At 31.9% G+C, this 18174-nt stretch overlaps 1 protein-coding gene across 6 annotated transcripts in view; it reads left to right on the top strand.

Annotated features, from left to right (window-relative positions):
* EYA4 (EYA transcriptional coactivator and phosphatase 4) overlaps window positions 1-17905 on the top strand; it is a 296329-nt gene extending 278424 nt beyond the window's left edge. For 3 of the 6 annotated variants that reach the window (XM_031964240.1, XM_031964242.1, XM_031964239.1), the window contains exons 14-19: window positions 2820-2878; window positions 2982-3142; window positions 4926-5040; window positions 8203-8324; window positions 11210-11310; window positions 14338-17905. In XM_031964240.1, the coding sequence (XP_031820100.1) occupies window positions 2820-2878; window positions 2982-3142; window positions 4926-5040; window positions 8203-8324; window positions 11210-11310; window positions 14338-14418 (639 nt within the window). In that variant the 3' untranslated portion in view covers window positions 14419-17905. Of the gene's footprint in view, window positions 1-2819; window positions 2879-2981; window positions 3143-4925; window positions 5041-8202; window positions 8325-11070; window positions 11172-11209; window positions 11311-14337 lie in introns of all 6 variants that reach the window. The other 3 variants (XM_031964244.1, XM_031964243.1, XM_031964241.1) reach the window with 1 other exon arrangement.
* The last annotated feature ends 269 nt before the right edge of the window (window positions 17906-18174 follow it).

The following is an 18174-nucleotide window of genomic DNA, read 5'->3' as shown; positions in this document are numbered from 1 at the left end:
TTAGAAATTCCATTTTTACCTCACAAACTTTTGTCAATAGCAAATGCAGAGTTATCTTTCATTTTGGCATTTTAAAAAACAGATGGAATAAATTAAAATTTTTACTCTATTTTCCAGTAGATCATTAAGGTAAAGAGGGTGGCAGTAATGTAACAAGATTTTAAAATTTTCATTAGAAAAGAAAACACTAGAAAATATAGTATGTGCATGTATCATATGGTTATTTTATTATAATCAATATTAAATACAAGACATGGCTCTCTGGCAAAAGAGGAAGTTAGATATCTTCTTTCCTAGTCTATGCATTCATTTTAAAAACTTTGGTGACTGGGATTTTTTTGCTGTTGTTAGTGTTGAATTATTTTTTAATGAGGTTTTGCAAATTCCTTTTTAACCAAAACTAAAAACCATCCATGTTACCCAATATTGGATTTATCAATCACTTCAACAGACTTCTGGAATATTACTTGAGCACTGTCTTCAGATACTGAGTTCCCTATAAATAAATCTGTTTATTTAGTTTGCCTGAACTATCTGAGAATAATTGAGTACAGCATGGGTTTAGAATGAAATAATCCATAAATAAATAAAACTCTTAAACAGCAATTAGGTCTAGCATTTCTTATATTTCATATCTATACATGAATAATCATTATTCTAGAATACATATTTATCTGGAAATACATATTTATCATTTTCTTTTTCATTTTAATTGACATGAAATTTATTTCACTGCCAGAAGTGAATACCCAAACAATTTGTGCTGCTAGGTGGCACCTTTTCCACTACACATATGTACACAATGCCTATGTACACACATACATACACCAAAGTAAACACAGAACCTCCTCAAAGAATAAACTTTGGGTACTATGCTTAACTACAAGGCAAATTTTAGGAAGGTTATTAACTTGTTCTTCCTTAGACACTGGAGCTCAACCTGCCAAAGAGTAACTTTCCCTTCAAATTATGATGGGCTTACTTAAGAATCTAAATTTTGTGTGATCACAGCAGCTGGCAACTTCTATAGTTTCTGAAAAGGTACAAATTAAAATTCTTCTCTTTCATAATCATTTTTTATTTTAATAATAACTTCCTGACCAATTTTGTTTTTTGAATTTGAACTTTAATTCCATGAATCCTTATTACTAGGAAAGAAAACAATAAAATGTGGGATCATATGAACATGGAAAATACAAAGTAAAATGTAGGATGCTAATTGATCATTCAGCTTTAGATGTCTGAGTCATCAGTCTTCAGATGACTTTATGGCCCTATTATAATGGACTACAAATCCCAGGATACTAGTCATTTCTCAATTCCTTATTATATCATCATTCTCAGATCCCATTATTTTATGAATACCAATCCTATACTCACCCCATTTACTAATGGGAGATAACTAGGTCATCTAGGATTATTAATAGAAATTTTATAAAAGTTTTATTTTAAGAAGTAAAAAATATGTTAAATAAAAGCAAGATTTCACATTAAGGCCCTTCCCAAGTATCTAAAATTTTAACAACAGCAAAACAAAACAATTATTCAGCAAGATAATAGATCCAAGTTTGTCATTCTGCCATCTACTTACCCCAAGAGGGTATTCTGATTTCAATAGGCATATTTAACCACATATATATTTGAAGAAAATAAAATTAAAAAAAAAACTTTAAGCATAGAGTTTCTATTAAATATTAAAATTGTATACTTTTTATATTAGTTCTCAAAAACCCGAGTTTTACATAGATGATATAATCATCTGTGCATTAATCCTTGTAATGTGTCTAGAATTCTTCTACAAATCAAAATGGAAATATATTCTTTTAACATTAGCATTAAATATCCCTGTGCCAATGAAATCACAAAAGTGATTCATAAAAAAAAAAGTTCCCTGGCCTATCTATATAATGTTGTATCGTTTGATCACTGCATTGGAGTAGTGACTTGGTTTCTGCAATATAGAAGCAGAGTTCAGTTTATAGAAATTCTTCATGATTCAGAGATTTGAAAAAAAAAATTCTTTTTTTGACAACAGATTTCAACGTAGCTGAGATCAGAAAAGCACACAAAGTTAGTTCCCAGATGATAAATCTTTCCTGGTGCAAAAATGGTTGATCTGAGGCAACTAACTTCAGAGGCTTCTCTGTGCTACTGCAAAACAGTTATAGTATTTCTATGCTCAATATAATTTTCATTTTAAGTTGGTATCACATGAGACAATTGCTAAATTCAAGATTTAAATTATCTATAGAAAACCTATCACCATTGCAAAAAATATTTCTCTGTAAAAATATTCATATATATCTATGAATTTAGATATATATGAAATTTTATTATTATTATTTTGCTTAGATATAGTAGTGGTAGTAAAAGAAAAAGAGGCAGTTTTGGAAAAGGAGGAAGAAGAAATAGGAGAAAATAGAAAAGGAGATTGAAAAAGACATAGAAGAAGGAAATAAATGGAGGAGAAAAAATTGGGGGACTTGTTTTTTTTCTTAATAACTTTTTAATAAATTCTGCTTTTGTAGAATAGAAACTTTTGGGGTTTTTCAATCTTGAGAAACAATAGAAAATTGAGTTTAGGAGACAAATGTCACTATGGCAATACTGCCATCTTCTGGCCTCCCTTGCTTGTTCAGGGTAGAGAGTCACATGGGCTTCTACACACACACACACACACACACACACACACACACACACACACACACACACACACACACACACACACACACACACACACACATCCTTTAAAAAGTGTCAAAAACATGCTGGAATATCACATCATTTGAAAACCAAATAACTTTAAATGTCTTCGACAGGAGTGTGATCAAGTTCATATAGATGATGTTTCTTCTGATGATAATGGTCAAGACTTAAGGTGAGTCATAATTTTCAGTAATGCTATTCCCTATAGAAATTGAATAAATTAGATTTGCAAATGTATTTTTTTATTTATTTTTAATGTATTTTGGGTGTTGCAGTACCTACAGTTTTGCAACTGATGGCTTCCATGCAGCTGCAAGTAGTGCAAACCTTTGTTTGCCAACAGGTGTTAGAGGAGGGGTTGACTGGATGAGGAAGCTGGCTTTTCGTTACAGAAGAGTAAAAGAATTATATAATACCTACAAGAACAACGTAGGAGGTATGTGTGTTTCTTGTTTGCTTTTTTGCATAAAGATGCCTTAAGGTAGAGGTTCTTAAAGGTTTTTGGGGATTTTTTTTTTTTTTTCTGTCATGGATCCCTTCAGCAGTCTGGTGAAATGTATGGTGCCCCTTCAAAGGCACAAATTTTTTTTATTTTTTTTTATTTTTAAAGAACAAGTTTACATACTTTAGGTTAAGAATCCCATCCCTAAGGAAACAGTGAAATCTCAAATAGTAGTTGTGTTCCCATGATACTAAAGAAATTATAATTTGTTAAGGCTGAATTGCTTTGAACCAGCATTTCAAGTTTTTTGGAATTGATGCCAATGTTGTATAAAAGAAAAAAAAATCTGTGAATAAGCAGCTTAGTCAAGAGGATTTCTGTGAGGTTTTCTCTTTAGTAAATTTTGAAGGCAGGTGATTAATCAAATAATTAACAGCTTACACAATATAGGGCTCTGCCTCCCTCTCCCAGGCAATTGAGGTTAAGTGACTTGCTCAGGATCACACAGTTAGGAAGTGTTAAGTGTCTGAGGTCACATTTGAATTCAGGTCCTCCTGACTTCAAGGCTGGTGCTGTATCCACTGCTCCATCTAGCTACCCCCTATAGGGCTGTTCTTTATTTGACTCTAGGTATTTTGAGCATAAGAACATAGTTTTAAAGAAAAAAAAGCAGGAGTTCTGTATCTATGTGATCATGAAAATTTCATGAATGAAAGGGGAAAAATATATTAGCAAATCATGTTCAAAGAGTTGTTTTTTGTTTGGCTAGGTTTTTTTGAAAGGAAAAAGATAGACTTCCTGTGACTTTTGGTGATTTTTTCAATGAACCTCATTAATATCCCAATTTTAAACTATTCTTATTCATAGACAATTAAGGTTATTATTTTAAAAATTAAAATTTAACAAGGAATAAAAGAAAAGAAAAGAATATACTTAATAATTTGGCATCTCCTCCAGATAATACAGCCCAATATCAAAATTTTATAGGCACTATGAGAAATGATGAGATCACTTCCTGAAGCTTTGATTTTTACTATTCTTAGACTAACCTCGGTTCATTTTTAGATTATGTAAAGCTTCTCCAAAAATAAAAACCTTTTATCTTATTTTTAAGTATCATGAATAGGAAACAGAATAAATGAGTGATTGGTAGAAACTTTTCAGATATAAAGAGAAAAGAACACACATATTTTAAGAAGTGATAAATAGAACACTCCTCTACTTTATAAATTTGTAAAATTGAATAAACCTAGATTCCATTACAATTTTCTATGAAGCACATTAAACTAAATTCTCCTTGTAGAAATAGCTGATGGTTACAAAGAAGGTTTGCATTGTAATTCCTTTTCACAGAAATTCTATTTTTTAAAATTCGCATAAATCTGTCTCTTTTCTACAGCTACAGTGAAACCATGAAAGTTAGGGAGCAGGAGAGATGAAAGGTAAAAGTTAGAAAAATAAACATTCTACATACAGAAGACAACAAGTTCTTAACATAGCGATGAGAGAGAAAGCATCATGTAAAGTTACAATAAGAAAGCCACTGTGGCTGGGCCACAGAATGTGTGTAAGGACAAGTGATGTAGTCTGTTGTATACTTCAACTTTGACAGCTATGCAGAGGATGGATTGAAGAAAGGAGAGACTTGGATCAGGAAAACTGCCAGAATTTTCCTATATTTCTAATTCTTAGCAGAGTAAAATAAATCCAAATTTCTAACTAGAATATTCCTGGTAAATGATTTTACTTTTAACTTATACCTTATTTGTTATTACAGGACTCCTTGGCCCAGCTAAGAGAGATGCATGGCTGCAGTTAAGAGCAGAGATTGAAGGTTTAACAGATTCCTGGCTAACAAATGCACTTAAATCCTTATCAATTATTAGTACTAGGTAAGTCATTCAATTTACTATTGAAATAATTGACAAATTTTCATTCATTCAAGAAATAATCCCATATGACAACTCAAATAAAGGCAACCATTATCAATATCACTTAATATTTTAACTTCCTAGAGGGATAGTTAGTCCTTATTAACAATATCATATAATTTGTTCAAGATAAAATGACTATAGTCATCATTTAGTCCAGAAGTTTTCATCTCATAACCTCTTTACACTCTTAAAAAAGACTGAGGGCTCTTCAAAGATCTTTTGTTTATGTGGCTTATATCTATCATTGTTTACTATATTTAAAATTAAAATGTCTTAGTATTATTACAAAATAGTTTTTAACCTTATGGACTCCTTGACAAAGTCTTGAATACCCCAAGAGGTCCTCAGGCTTTGCTTTGAAAACTGCTCATCTAGTATAACTTGATACAAACCAAGAATCTAAGACTCAAGAGAGGTTAAATGAGATGACTAGTAAACATTAGAAAGGGAAACTTATTTAAAAGACCCAGCATAACTTCGTCAAAAACAGATCATTTGTTTTGAAATTTTATTTCCTTTTCTTGATGGTTTTACTAAACCAGTAAATGAGAGGAATGCTGTAGATTTAATTTGCCTAACTTTTAGAAACATTTCTGATAAAGTATCTTATACAATTCTTATGGAGATGGAGAGATGTAGATTAAAGAAATCAATAAGAATTAATTAACTTCTTATTAATACTATGATAATCACTGGGGATAGTAATAGAAACTTTAAAAAAAAAAAGACTGTAAACCCTGCCCTCAAGAAGCTTACCTTCTAAGGAACATCACACATAAAAGAAAGCTAAAGGAGCTGGAAAGGAAGGAAAGTACTTTAAGCTAAAAGGGATGCAGGGCAGGCTAGGTAGAATAGTGAAGGGCCATATGATCATATGTTGGGTTATAGAAACAAGATACTTTGAATAAAAAAGGAAAAAAAACTCAAGAGGGGCAGGATAGCTCTGTTCATATATTTGAAGAGATATTATGTGTAAAAGTGTTACTCTATTTAGTCCCAGATAGCTGACCCAGGAACAATGAATGAAAATTACAAAGTAACAAATTTAGGCTTGATGTTAGGAATGAGTTCCTATTTAATGAAAACTATTCAAAAAAGAAATAGCTACTTTTAGTGATACTGAGTTATCCCTTCCTGAAGTCTTAAAGCAGAAATTACATGACCATTTGTCAGATATTCTGCAGTGGATATTCTTTTTTGACTATGGATTTAACTTAGCCCCTGGGGTCTCTTCCCAAATTCTTATCAGAATTTTCCCCCCTTCCTATTAGAGTGCTTTTAATTTTTGTTGCAATAATAGTAAGTAGCTTTGAATAGTTGGTGATCCAGTGATTAGGCCAAAGAAAAGATTAGATAGATTTTTAGGCTTTGAAAAATATTGCAAAAATAAAATTTTAATACTGAGTTATGTATCTTTGCAGACAGTATAGAAAAACAAGGGCTAATTTCTAATATTATTGTGTGAATTCATACTTAGTTGAGCAAATATGCTCATACTTAGCTGCTTCAGGGTTCTATATTTGAGTTTTGTCTATTCATTATCATTATCAATAACTTGAATGAAAGCATAGATATATTTTATTAAATCTACTGATGCTACAAGACTGGGAGGAATAACTAACAATTGTGCTTCTGTTATCAAGATCCAAAAAGATTTTCACTATTAGAATCTTTTGCCTGGTCCCAGGAAACACAATTATATTGGACAAAAAGTTATAGGAGGCAAATTTAAGCCAAATCTAGGGAAGAACTTCTTAAGAATTCAAGGGGGTGTAAAAGGAAAATGATCCAACTGTTAGGAGATTGTTAGTCTTCTTACCATTGGTTTTCAAATAGAACATGAGCAATTCAAAAGATTCTGTAAAGGGTAAAAATCCTTTCTTGGATGTGAGTTATGTTAGATAATTTTTGGTTTATTTTATCTCTGAGACCTTATGATTTTGTAAATATGGCTTCACTTATTTGGAAGAGGGAATTGGTTTGTTTTACTCACCTTGCCCCAGAAGACAAAAGTTGTGTTGGTTACTAGAAGTTTGATAATGGCAGATTTTGGCTCAACATAAGGGAGAAAATGCACATCAAAAAAAATTTTTTATTGATGTATCAAGCAATTTTTCTGACTTTTTTTCTTTCTCTTTTTCTTAAAAAAAAAACTGTTTGTATAAGATGTGGATCTCTAGTAAGTGGCAGGAGGAAGAATGTGGGGAGGATGGATTTAGTACATGTATAAACAAAAGATATCAATAAAATGTATTTAAAAACATGATTTTTTTTTTTTTTTTTTTTTTTTTTTTTTTTTTTTTTTTTTTTTTTTTTTTTTTTTGCTGAGGCAATTGGGATTAAGTAACTTGCCCAGGGTCACACAGCTAGGAAGTATTAAGTTTCTTAGGTCAGATTTGAACTCAGGTCCTTCTGACTTCAGGGCTGGTGAACATGATGATTTTTAATAACCATTTATTCAAAAATAGAATGGGTTACCTCACATTCACAGGTTTAGTCACAGATTGGGTAGTTTTTACCTGTTAAGAATGTTGGGTATTACTTTCTCTGAGAGGCCACTGCTCTTCAAATCAAAAATGGAAAGCTGCAAATTAGGTATCCCTAAATTGACTACTACTATAAGTCTGAGATATTCTGTGGGTTTGCACTCCTAAAAGTATATCTCAAGTCCCTCCACAGGACTTAATATAAAGCCAATAGACACAACTCAAAGCAAAGCCAAATGAGTATTGGTCTATGTTTTAACTATCCAGAGGAAAAAAAAAAAAGATTCCTGCCTCAAAAGTTACTTTTTTCAAAAGTACTTATTATAATACAGACAATCCTTCCTTCGAAGAACTTTAAGGTTCCCAAACTCTTAAAGAAAACTTAGAAATATTTCCCAAAGGACGATGTTGAAGTTCCTTCTTTTTCTCATGAGAGCAAACCTGAAAAATACACATAGTTAAATTCAGAACAATTGATCTCTTGGCTTCAATTTTGTACTTCTCCCTCCTTTGTGGTCCACTTCTTTATAGCAATTACTCAAAATGCAATAAAATCAACTTATCTTTATCTTTAATATACAAAACATACATGTACATATAAACATACACACTTTTATTTTATTTTCTTTCTTAGGAATAACTGTGTAAATGTCTTGGTTACAACAACTCAGCTTATCCCAGCACTTGCAAAAGTCCTACTATATAGTTTGGGAGGTGCTTTTCCTATTGAAAATATTTACAGTGCAACTAAAATAGGTAAGCAATTTTTTTTAAATCTTAAGAAATATGACTGTATTTTATGTATTTTGTGTTTTTATCATTTTTCTCTCTTTTTAAATTTCTGCTCTTAGGTAATCAAATTTGTGTATAGTCCAAATCATGATGAATAGAGGTCACTCCTCTTTTTACCTTAACCCATTAGGGAAAAAAAAATTCTTGGATTTTTTTTTTTTTTTTTTGCCAAATCTCTAACAGGTCCAACCACTTTCCATATATTATATATTCTTATTATCTTTAATAGTATATATTATCAAAATAATATGTAGCAATACTGCCCATACTATTTTATATTTATATATATGTATATGTATGTATGTATATATATATATATATATATGTACTGAGTCCTTTTCTGTCCCATTATTATGTAGATGTGAAGTTTAGCACTGCAAGAAAGTCTCAGATGGATAATACTAGCCTGGTCTTTATTCCAGGAAAAAGAATTACAAGGCTCAAATAACATAATTGGAATATTCCCATGTCATGAGTAAATGGAAAATTTCATTTATACTATATTCAATGATCAATAAATGTAGTCACATGCATGCACTCATCTCAGAGGCTGTGAGTACACTTTGAAAGCTATCTTTTCTAATATACATTCAAAATAAATCTTAAATGACTTCCATTTTGAAGAGTTAAAAGAAAAGAGTACATGTATGCATTGACCCGTCAAGAAAATGCCTCATGAAATAGATGGACTGTGCCCTGAAGGTCAATAAACTTAGGCTCTGGGCACACTGACAAGGGAAGCTCAAGAGCCAAAGATCTTCCACCAAAAATAACCTGCCTGCCCCAAGTGCTTCAAAGTTCAAATAAAGGACCTGACACCAAAAGTACCTAATTGCAGCTGTTTCAGTGATAAATCTGGAGAGATCCCAGTCTTTAAAAATATGAACACCAGAATATTATAAAGTCCCATTTTAAGCACTGGTGTAGGTATATCTCAAACAATCAGATTCTTCCATTGCTTTTTTTTTTTTTTAATGCAGGAAAGATTTATTTTATATTCTTGCAAGAATGGGTGCTTAGGCTAGTAGACATACCTTTGAAACTCCAAAGTCAGCATTTTATTTCCAACCTTCCATTGCATTTAAAAGGACTTTAAAGGCAACTGAAGAGTGTAGAGCTGCTGAATTAAAAAGAAAAATAATAACAATAATAGTACTCTAGTACTAATGAATGATGCCTTCTATACAAAGTATCACATAGTCATTGACTTTACTGTATTTATGACAATATTTACATTTGTTTTAGCATAATTCATTCATACAGTGAAAAGATCAAAGGCTTTGGAGTCAATAACTAGGATTCAAATCTCATTTTTTAAACCACCTATGTAATTTTGGACAACTCATTTTAACTCTCTAGCCCTTAAGTTCCTTATTTTTAAAAGGAGAAGCTTGGAGTGCATGGTTTCAAAAGTCCTTTTAGTTCTAAAGCAATAATCCTAATCATATATTAGATTTTTATTTGTATTTTCATTTGGCTTTTTAACAAGTCACATGATTCTATACCAGCATACATGCTTTAAGGAATAAAGATTTTATTAGGCAAAATAATACTAAAAATTAAGTTAAGTAAAAATCTCCATTTTTTACATTCATAACATTTTTATGGACGTTAGAATTACCAAAATTGTAAATGTAAAAACATATTTACTTATGCATGGATTGTCTGGTGTTGATGTTCATGGGGGATGAAAGCAAATATCAGTATTATAAAAAAAAAAGATCTCAGAAGTTTTTGAGTTAATGAAGGAATATTCACAGTGGTACTCAAAAAAAATAAAAATCAGTGCAATGAAACTAAATTGAATTTTATATATGAGATGATAGTTGGAATGGAACAAGAAATTGGCCTTAAGAATTAGATTTTATTTATTTCAAGTAATTTTATAACAACCATAAACTATGTCTCCCTTATTGTCTTTTGCCCTGAACATCATAGGCTTCTCATTTCTTTAAAAAAACAAAAAACAAAAACAAATGATGATCACAGTAATTCTATCACATGGCACTGTTCTTTTTTTTATTTAAGTGGATCTTCTATCATTTTTTCTTAATTCACCCTGAACATCATAGGCTTCTCATTTCTTTAAAAAAAAAAAAAAAAAAAAAATGATGATCACAGTAATTCTATCACATGGCACTGTTCTTTTTTTTTATTTAAGTGGATCTTCTATCATTTTTTCTTAATTCAGTTAATCCCTTTAAACAGGCAATTTAAATAAAAATCCTATTAGAATTAGATCTTAGTTCTTAACCTTTTTTATGCCATGGATCCCTTTGGTAGTCTTATAATATTCCTTAAAAATCATAATTGAAAAAAATTTCAATTGGAGATCAGTTAAAATAAACATGTAAGTTCACAGACTTTCTAAAAATATATCTTTTTAAATTTTTATTTATTTAAAATCCTTGTATTTAACTAACAATTATTAAATTATTTGAGTGATTATAAAATAATTGTGTTTTTGCACTTTTAGGGTAGCAGTATAAAAGTTTCACATTGCCAAAATCAACCTTAACTTCCCTCCCACCCTAGTATTTAATAATTTGCCTAATCAAATTCTTCTGCCTTTCAGCAATTTTATGATGTATAGAAGTCCCAGGGCTATAACAAAGCTCAATAATCTTCAAGCAAATTCACTTAACCCTTTGCAAATCTTTTTGCAACTTAAAACAGTGGCTGAAAAAATAAGCAGTGCATTGTTTTTCAGGAAAAGAAAGCTGTTTTGAGCGTATAGTGTCCAGATTTGGCACTAACATAACTTATGTTGTGATTGGAGATGGCCGAGATGAGGAGCATGCAGCTAACCAGGTAACTTCACTCTGAACTTTATCTCATTTATCTTCCAGGAAAAGAAAGTTGCTTTGAGCGAATAATGCAAAGGTTTGGCAGAAAAGTAGTATATGTTGTAATTGGGGATGGTGTAGAAGAAGAACAGGCAGCAAAAAAGGTAACCTGTCTCACAAAAATGTTGGTGTGATACTTCCAATGCAAGCTGTTTTGTTTGCATTCCTGTAGTTTGGTGCAGTGGCAGATTGGCAAATGATTTGAATTTAAAGATGAAACCAGAGCATGAGGTCAATACTTACATTCAAATTAACCATTTGGATTTTAGCATTTTTGATTGTTGATTTTTCTAAAATCTTATAAGGATGGTAAGAAAACTTCTTTCATGCTACATACACTTGACATGAATGCTATTTAAAATAAAGAGGACCCTCAAATACTTAAGGGTTTTCTTTTTTTTAATGAAAATACTTGTCCTCAAATAAATAAAACTGAATAAGATAAACAGTTCTTGTGAAATCTACAGAAGAATAGTTTTTAGCAGCTTGATTTCTCACATATCTGCCATCTATTCCCTTTATTGCTTTGTAAGGGATTTTTTGTTTTGTTTTGTTTTGTTTTGTCTTTTTAAATAAATGAGACCTTTGTAGCTTTTAAGGAATTATAGAATTTAATGAAAATGAACAGGAAATTTGCTGAAAGAAAATTTTGGTAAATATCATTAAAATGTAATTTTTCTTTTTCTCTTTTTTTAACAATTTCCAGAATACCTTTGGCATATACTCTTCAATGTAGACTATTTAATATATTGTAAGAGTATGTGTACAATGGACCCAGACTACTTAGAATGTCACATGTTTCTAAGACTAAGAATGTCACCAGAATTATAGAAGCATAGAATTGGAAGGGATCTCAGAAACCATCTATTCTATTTTATATTTGAACAAGAAGTCCTTGCATAGTATGGTCAACAGTTGGTCTACCAACCTTCATTTAAAAACTTCAAATGAAGGAGAATCCCTTATTCCCTGAGATAGCCCACACCTCTCTGGAATAGCTTTAATTACTAGACATTTTTACTAAAACAATTCCAAATTTATTTTTTTGTAACTTCTCATTGTTCTTCATTTTACCCATATGTGATGTAGAGTGCTGAATTTCAAACTTCCTGAATTGGGTTTGAATATAGATACTGTATTATCTCTGTAATCTTGGGCAAGTCATTTAATAATTCCAGGATTCAATTTCCCCTTCTCCAAAATGAAAAATTTATAGTAGATTCTTTCCAACTCTGAGCCTATGATATGGAATTTTATTAAAGCTATTTCTTCTTAAAGATGACAAGCTCTGAAATACTTGAAAACAGCTTTCCATATCCTCTTTTAGTCTTTCTCCAGAATAAACTTGAAAATAGTTTATAATGTCTTACCTTTTTTTAAGGATAAATATCTCTTGCCTTCATCATTTATAGCATGAATTTGAAGCCCTTTACCATCTAGATTATTTTTCACTGGACACTTTCCAGATTTTCAATTTCGTTTCTAATATGGGATGGCAAGAACTGAATACAATATTCCAAAAATGATTTAACAGAGTAGAATTGTCAATTCCCTAGTCCTAAAATTTATGTTTTCTTTATGAAGCCTAAAATTACATTAACTTTCTTAATTGCCATATATGGCACTGTTTTAAAAAGCCTTTTCTATTCTCACCTCTCATTGATTGAGAAACTGAGATAATTCAATTGCATTGGTAGCCTAACTAAAGGGTAAATCAGGAATAGTACCCAAACAGGGTAAGTGCCCAAATCTAAAATTTTCAGTCAACAATGTGCTGATTTATATTTCATAATTATAGATTTAGAACTTGAAGGGACCACAGAAACCCTGTAGGCCCACTTTCTGATTTTATATAAGAGAAATATTGAGTCTGAGAGAGATTGTGATGTATCTGAGATCACAGAGTGGCAGAATTAAGATGTAAACCCTGTATTTACATATAATATAGTATTCTTGACACATAAGAGTTAATTCAGTAAGTATGTTAAGTACATGTCGATTTGATTTGTCATTGTTGGGTAGGGTTTTTTTTTTGTTGTTGTTGTTGTTTTTGTTTTTGTTTTTTTGTTCTCTAAATATAGCACTCTTCACCTAGGTAGCTAGGACAACACATGATAGGTCAAGATAAACCAAAAATCTCATCAGAATGCTATTTCCAAATGGTTGTTTATGTAAGTTCAATAATGGTGATGGTGAAAGCCTAGAATTCTGTTTTGAAATACAGGTGGTTGGTTACATTAGATCCTAGAATGCATGCTTTTCTTGGGATGTAGCTACTATTGCATGTGCAGAAAAATCATATACTATTCTGCGTGTCACAAATAGATCTGAGCTGAGTAGAAATAAATTTTAGGAAATTCCAGGATTTCACAAAATATAAATTTTCTTTTTGACAAAAAACTAGGGTTTATTTTTTAAATCTCTGAACTAGTTTTAATAATATTTCTAGCAAAGTGTGTTTATCCATTGAATTTAAATCAAAATCTCATATATGGAAATGGAAAACACCACACCACCAAATTAAAACAATTATAAAACTTATCGAGTTATTCAGATGTAGTACAAATTCACCTTCTTCCTTTTAGCCACCTAATAGTAATGAAATGAAGGGGGTGGGGAAGGGGAGGAAGTTAGAATCACTATCACATCAACTGTCCAATGGTGGTGGGGAATCTAATTATTCAGAGAATAGAAAGGGATTTTCTTTCCCTTTGCTAAATGAGATAATTTGATGAGCCAGTAAAACTTGCTTAGCAATGAATGAATCCACAAGTATGTGTTAAGTGTTTGGGAAGCATTGGTTTTCAGATTCTGGTAGTAGTCATGAGCTATTCTAGAGAGATATGAATATTAATTTTAAAAAATCCAGGAAAACTCTGGTATTCTTTTATATTGTCATCCATAAAATCCAGTTCAGATCTATTTCTTTATGATGTGGATTATGCCATGTTGTTAGTACCAATACTTCAAATTTAATCCTCTCTTTAAAGTACATCCTTGGAACTTGACTGACTTCACTTACTGTGTATACAATGGTAATTTTCTTAGACCATGGTGATGATCTTTCTTTCCTTTCCTTCCCCATCCCTCAACCACCCCCCCCCCACCCCTCACCCTTTTAATAACCACAGCACAACATGCCTTTTTGGAGGATATCAAGTCATTCAGATCTCTTGGCTCTACATCAAGCATTGGAACTAGAGTATTTGTAACTGTGTTCTATTGTTGGAGATCCGTTTTTTTCTTTGTTGTTGTTGTTTGTTTTTTTTTTTTTTGTTGTTGTTTTTTATATGTATCTCAAGTACACTGAATTTTTATGTGTGATTCAATGCCTCTGGCTTTACACATATAAATTGTCTTAAAGGATGAAATCACATTTGGAATGAAAATTCCAGAAGGAAGAATTCAGATTGCTGAATGGAGTTAAAACTTTAGTGCTACAGAAAGGAAGCTCTATGGTCTTATTTGTGCAACACTTTAATGAATTATAAAACTGTGGAGGTTGCTGGTACACATCGAATGAGCCTAACTGGAGTTAAACAGCTTTAGCAAAGAACGCTTATGTTGGCAAAGCAGCAACACACATTTCCCGTCTGACAAAGTGGTGTTCAACAACATTCCTCAATATGGGATATATTCTCAGCACTGAGGTTTGAATTAGACTTTAGCCTCCCTAACCCAGAAAATCTGAATTGAAATGCACTCAGACTGTATAATGACAATTCTGTCTAGATCTGTAATTTGTGTAAATTATTGATGAAAATAATTTACTGTGACTTTATTAGCAGCTGACTTTGGAAATGGATGCAATTTTTTTTCTTTTTTGGGGGGAGGGGTGGGGGAAGGGAGGGGAAAATGGGAATATAATATTGTCTCTTTTATAAGTTTGGCAAACAGAATGTGCATACTGATGTGCTGTGCCTTAAAGATAAGACAAGACAGTGTTTGTGTGTTAAGATGTAACTTGGTTAAAAACTCTGTAGATAAAGAAAAAAAAACTTTGTGATAATTCTTGACATGACCAAATTTCAAATTCAAGTTGTCAGAGCTCAAGACCGAATCAAATAATAATTAAATATTTGTTGCGGTGAGAGGGGGGGAGGGGGGAAAGAAAGTTTGCATTTTTATTTGAATTCTGAATAATTCCACTGATAGTATGAGGCAAAATAATCGCTCATCCAAGCATAAGTAGAAAGTTTGGGGGTGCAGCAGCTAGGTGGAGCAATGGATAGAGCATCAGCCCTGAAGTCAGAAAGACCTGAATTCAAATGTGACTTCAGACACTTAACTTCCTGGCTCTGTGACCCTGGGCAAGTCACTTAACCTCAATTGCCTCAGGGAAAAAAAAAAGAAGGAAAAGAAAGAAAAAAGAAAGAAAGTTTGGGGGAGATTGCAATGATTTTGGGGACCTTTGCTTTGGAAGGGGAATAGATGTTTAAGTCTTGAGCAAACACTATATTTTTGCAAGAGAAAATCAAGGGCCATATTCATGGTTATTTGCACTGTTTTGAGTTTAAATTTGCTAGGGATGTGTGTCATGGAGGGAAAAACCCTCATGAAAACCAATATTTGTCACCTAGTAATAGGTCTCCTGATCCTGTTCATGGAATGAGCTAAAATTGAAAAGAAAAATAAATTTGTATTCTCCTTCCCCCAAAACAGGATTAATCCAATAGTTTAAGAAAGCCATGTGCTCCTAATAAGAAATGTTCTCTAGGAAAAGTAAAACTGTGTGAGCTTCCCATAGGGCAGTATCAGATAAATCATTATGTCACATTGATCTTGACAATGTTATGGAAGTAATATTTTATTAGAGTCAACCCTGTTCTTACATATTTTTTCATTTATTTTCTGACTTTTGAAGGCTTGTGTGTTTACCCTTTTCTATCTCTTATCAGTATTGTAACACTACAAGAACTCCCCTCATTTATGCCTGTGTGCTTGCATTGTTTTCATGAGTGACCCAGACTGATAATTCATTAGAGTTTCTCCTGCTGCTCTCTGATGGTTTTCTCCTGATGATCCTTATTTCAGAGTCCTAAAAAATCAAGTCTGGGTGACTCTTGTACCCACAGTTCTTTGTTAAAGTATGTCCACTGTCCAACCATAGACATTATCCCACCTAACCGTGCAAAGCCTATGACTTATTATGACTGTTTGAAATTTTTATAGCAACAGACTTTCATGGCTTGGAAAATGATGGCACCCCAGTCTATCTACCAAAATATAATTTTTAGAAATGTTCTTTTAAAATACTACCCTGAAAAGCTATCCTTTGTCTATAGTAGCCAAAGAGAAAATGAAACCCCCCTGTCTTATATGTCTATCAAGTCATTATAAAATCTGAACTCAAGCTTTGAATTATGTACACTTTTTGTCCCTGACACAATAAATCTTTGAGAGTCAAGTTGAGAAAATTCTACACAAGTTCTTTGACTTGAGACAGCTTAACAAAGTCAAACTATTTTACTCAGCATTTACGTCAACCAACTGAGTATGTGAGAGATCTCATGCCCTTTTATCTAGTTATAAGAACTTCAAACAATTGCTCAGAAGATATGCCTGAAGGATAGTATTCTAATGCTACATCACAAGTTTGTATTCTTCACCATACTAAGAAAGGAATTCTAATGTTGCCAAACTACTGGTTCAAAAAGGAAAGTCCTTTGGAATGGTAAAGAAACAGAGAGTTTGTGGCACCTATAATTTTGGGTTCATGTGCATCTTGTTCACTGACAGCCATAAGACCAAAGACAAGGATAGCAACAATCTGTTTATCCAGTTATACCCGTAGGTAATTAAACAGGGCCAACTCAGTCTAATGAATAGGACTTTGAATGTGTTTTAAACTATTAAATTTATCTTTCCTATCAATCATAGTCAAAAAACACTTCCCCACCCCTAATATATAGACACATGTGTGTATGCATATACACAGACATATACACAAAGGTCCCCTTTCTAATCTGGAAGGGGGGAAAGAAAAAATGTTGGCAGTTGCCATATACTATTTGAGGATAGGATCTTGTGCCTTATTATGACTACTTTGAATGACATTCTATAAACAAAGTGGATTTTCAGCTACTGTACAAATATGAACTTTGTATAGTACTAGAAATAATAACCATGTTTAGTGTTGCACCTGCAGAATATTAATAGAGTATAATTTTAGTAACCAAATATAAGTAGTCAGTACCTTAGGATATGGAAGTAAGCTAATTTACACCAGTAAAATTGAATAAATCAAGGCCAGAGGTAACATCTTTTAGAAACACATGCAGTTTTACACACAGAGAAATAGGTGACAAATGTCACTCTGAATTTGATTAACTTAGAATCTCCTAAAATAAATATTCAAAATAGCTGCCACAGCATGTTCCCCTATGAATTTACTTCCCTCTCTGCACATTTGCTTATGACAAGCCTACATTCTGAGTGAATACGGTTATTTAGTCTCTGTAAAGGAAAACAAGCATTGTGAGCCAAAGCTTCATTTTGACTCCCAATAATAGAAGCATTTTGGAAATCATAACTAATCAAAATCAAGGATGTCTGTCATGTATTAGTAAGATATAGTTTATATTGGGGCCTACATAATTTAAAGAAATGTAAATTAATATTAAAAGCTTGTAAAAATATGTACATCTTTACTATTTCTCAATAAATACATTTGGAAATGTTGTCATTTTCTGCACCTTCCCATCTTGCAGTGTTTATTGTGTGCATTCATATTAATCTGAAAAGCTGGAATCTCTAAAATCTTGCAATGTAAACTGAATATAGGTTTCCTTGACATGTTCCAATTTTCTTATTTAGACATGTCCCTATCTGAATAAGTAAAGAGTTATGACTTGTAATGTTTTTCAGACAAATATAATATTGTTATAATTAGATTTTCTAATGAAGTGAATTTTAAAGTATACTCTTTCCTTTTTGGCATTCATGAAAAGGTTCTCATCCACAAATAG

The sequence above is a fragment of the Sarcophilus harrisii genome, chromosome 4 (genome assembly GCF_902635505.1).
Source record: "Sarcophilus harrisii chromosome 4, mSarHar1.11, whole genome shotgun sequence".
NCBI lineage: Eukaryota > Metazoa > Chordata > Mammalia > Dasyuromorphia > Dasyuridae > Sarcophilus > Sarcophilus harrisii.
The sequence above is the reverse complement of the archived record's forward strand: the minus strand, read 5'-3'. Positions and strand labels throughout refer to the sequence as shown.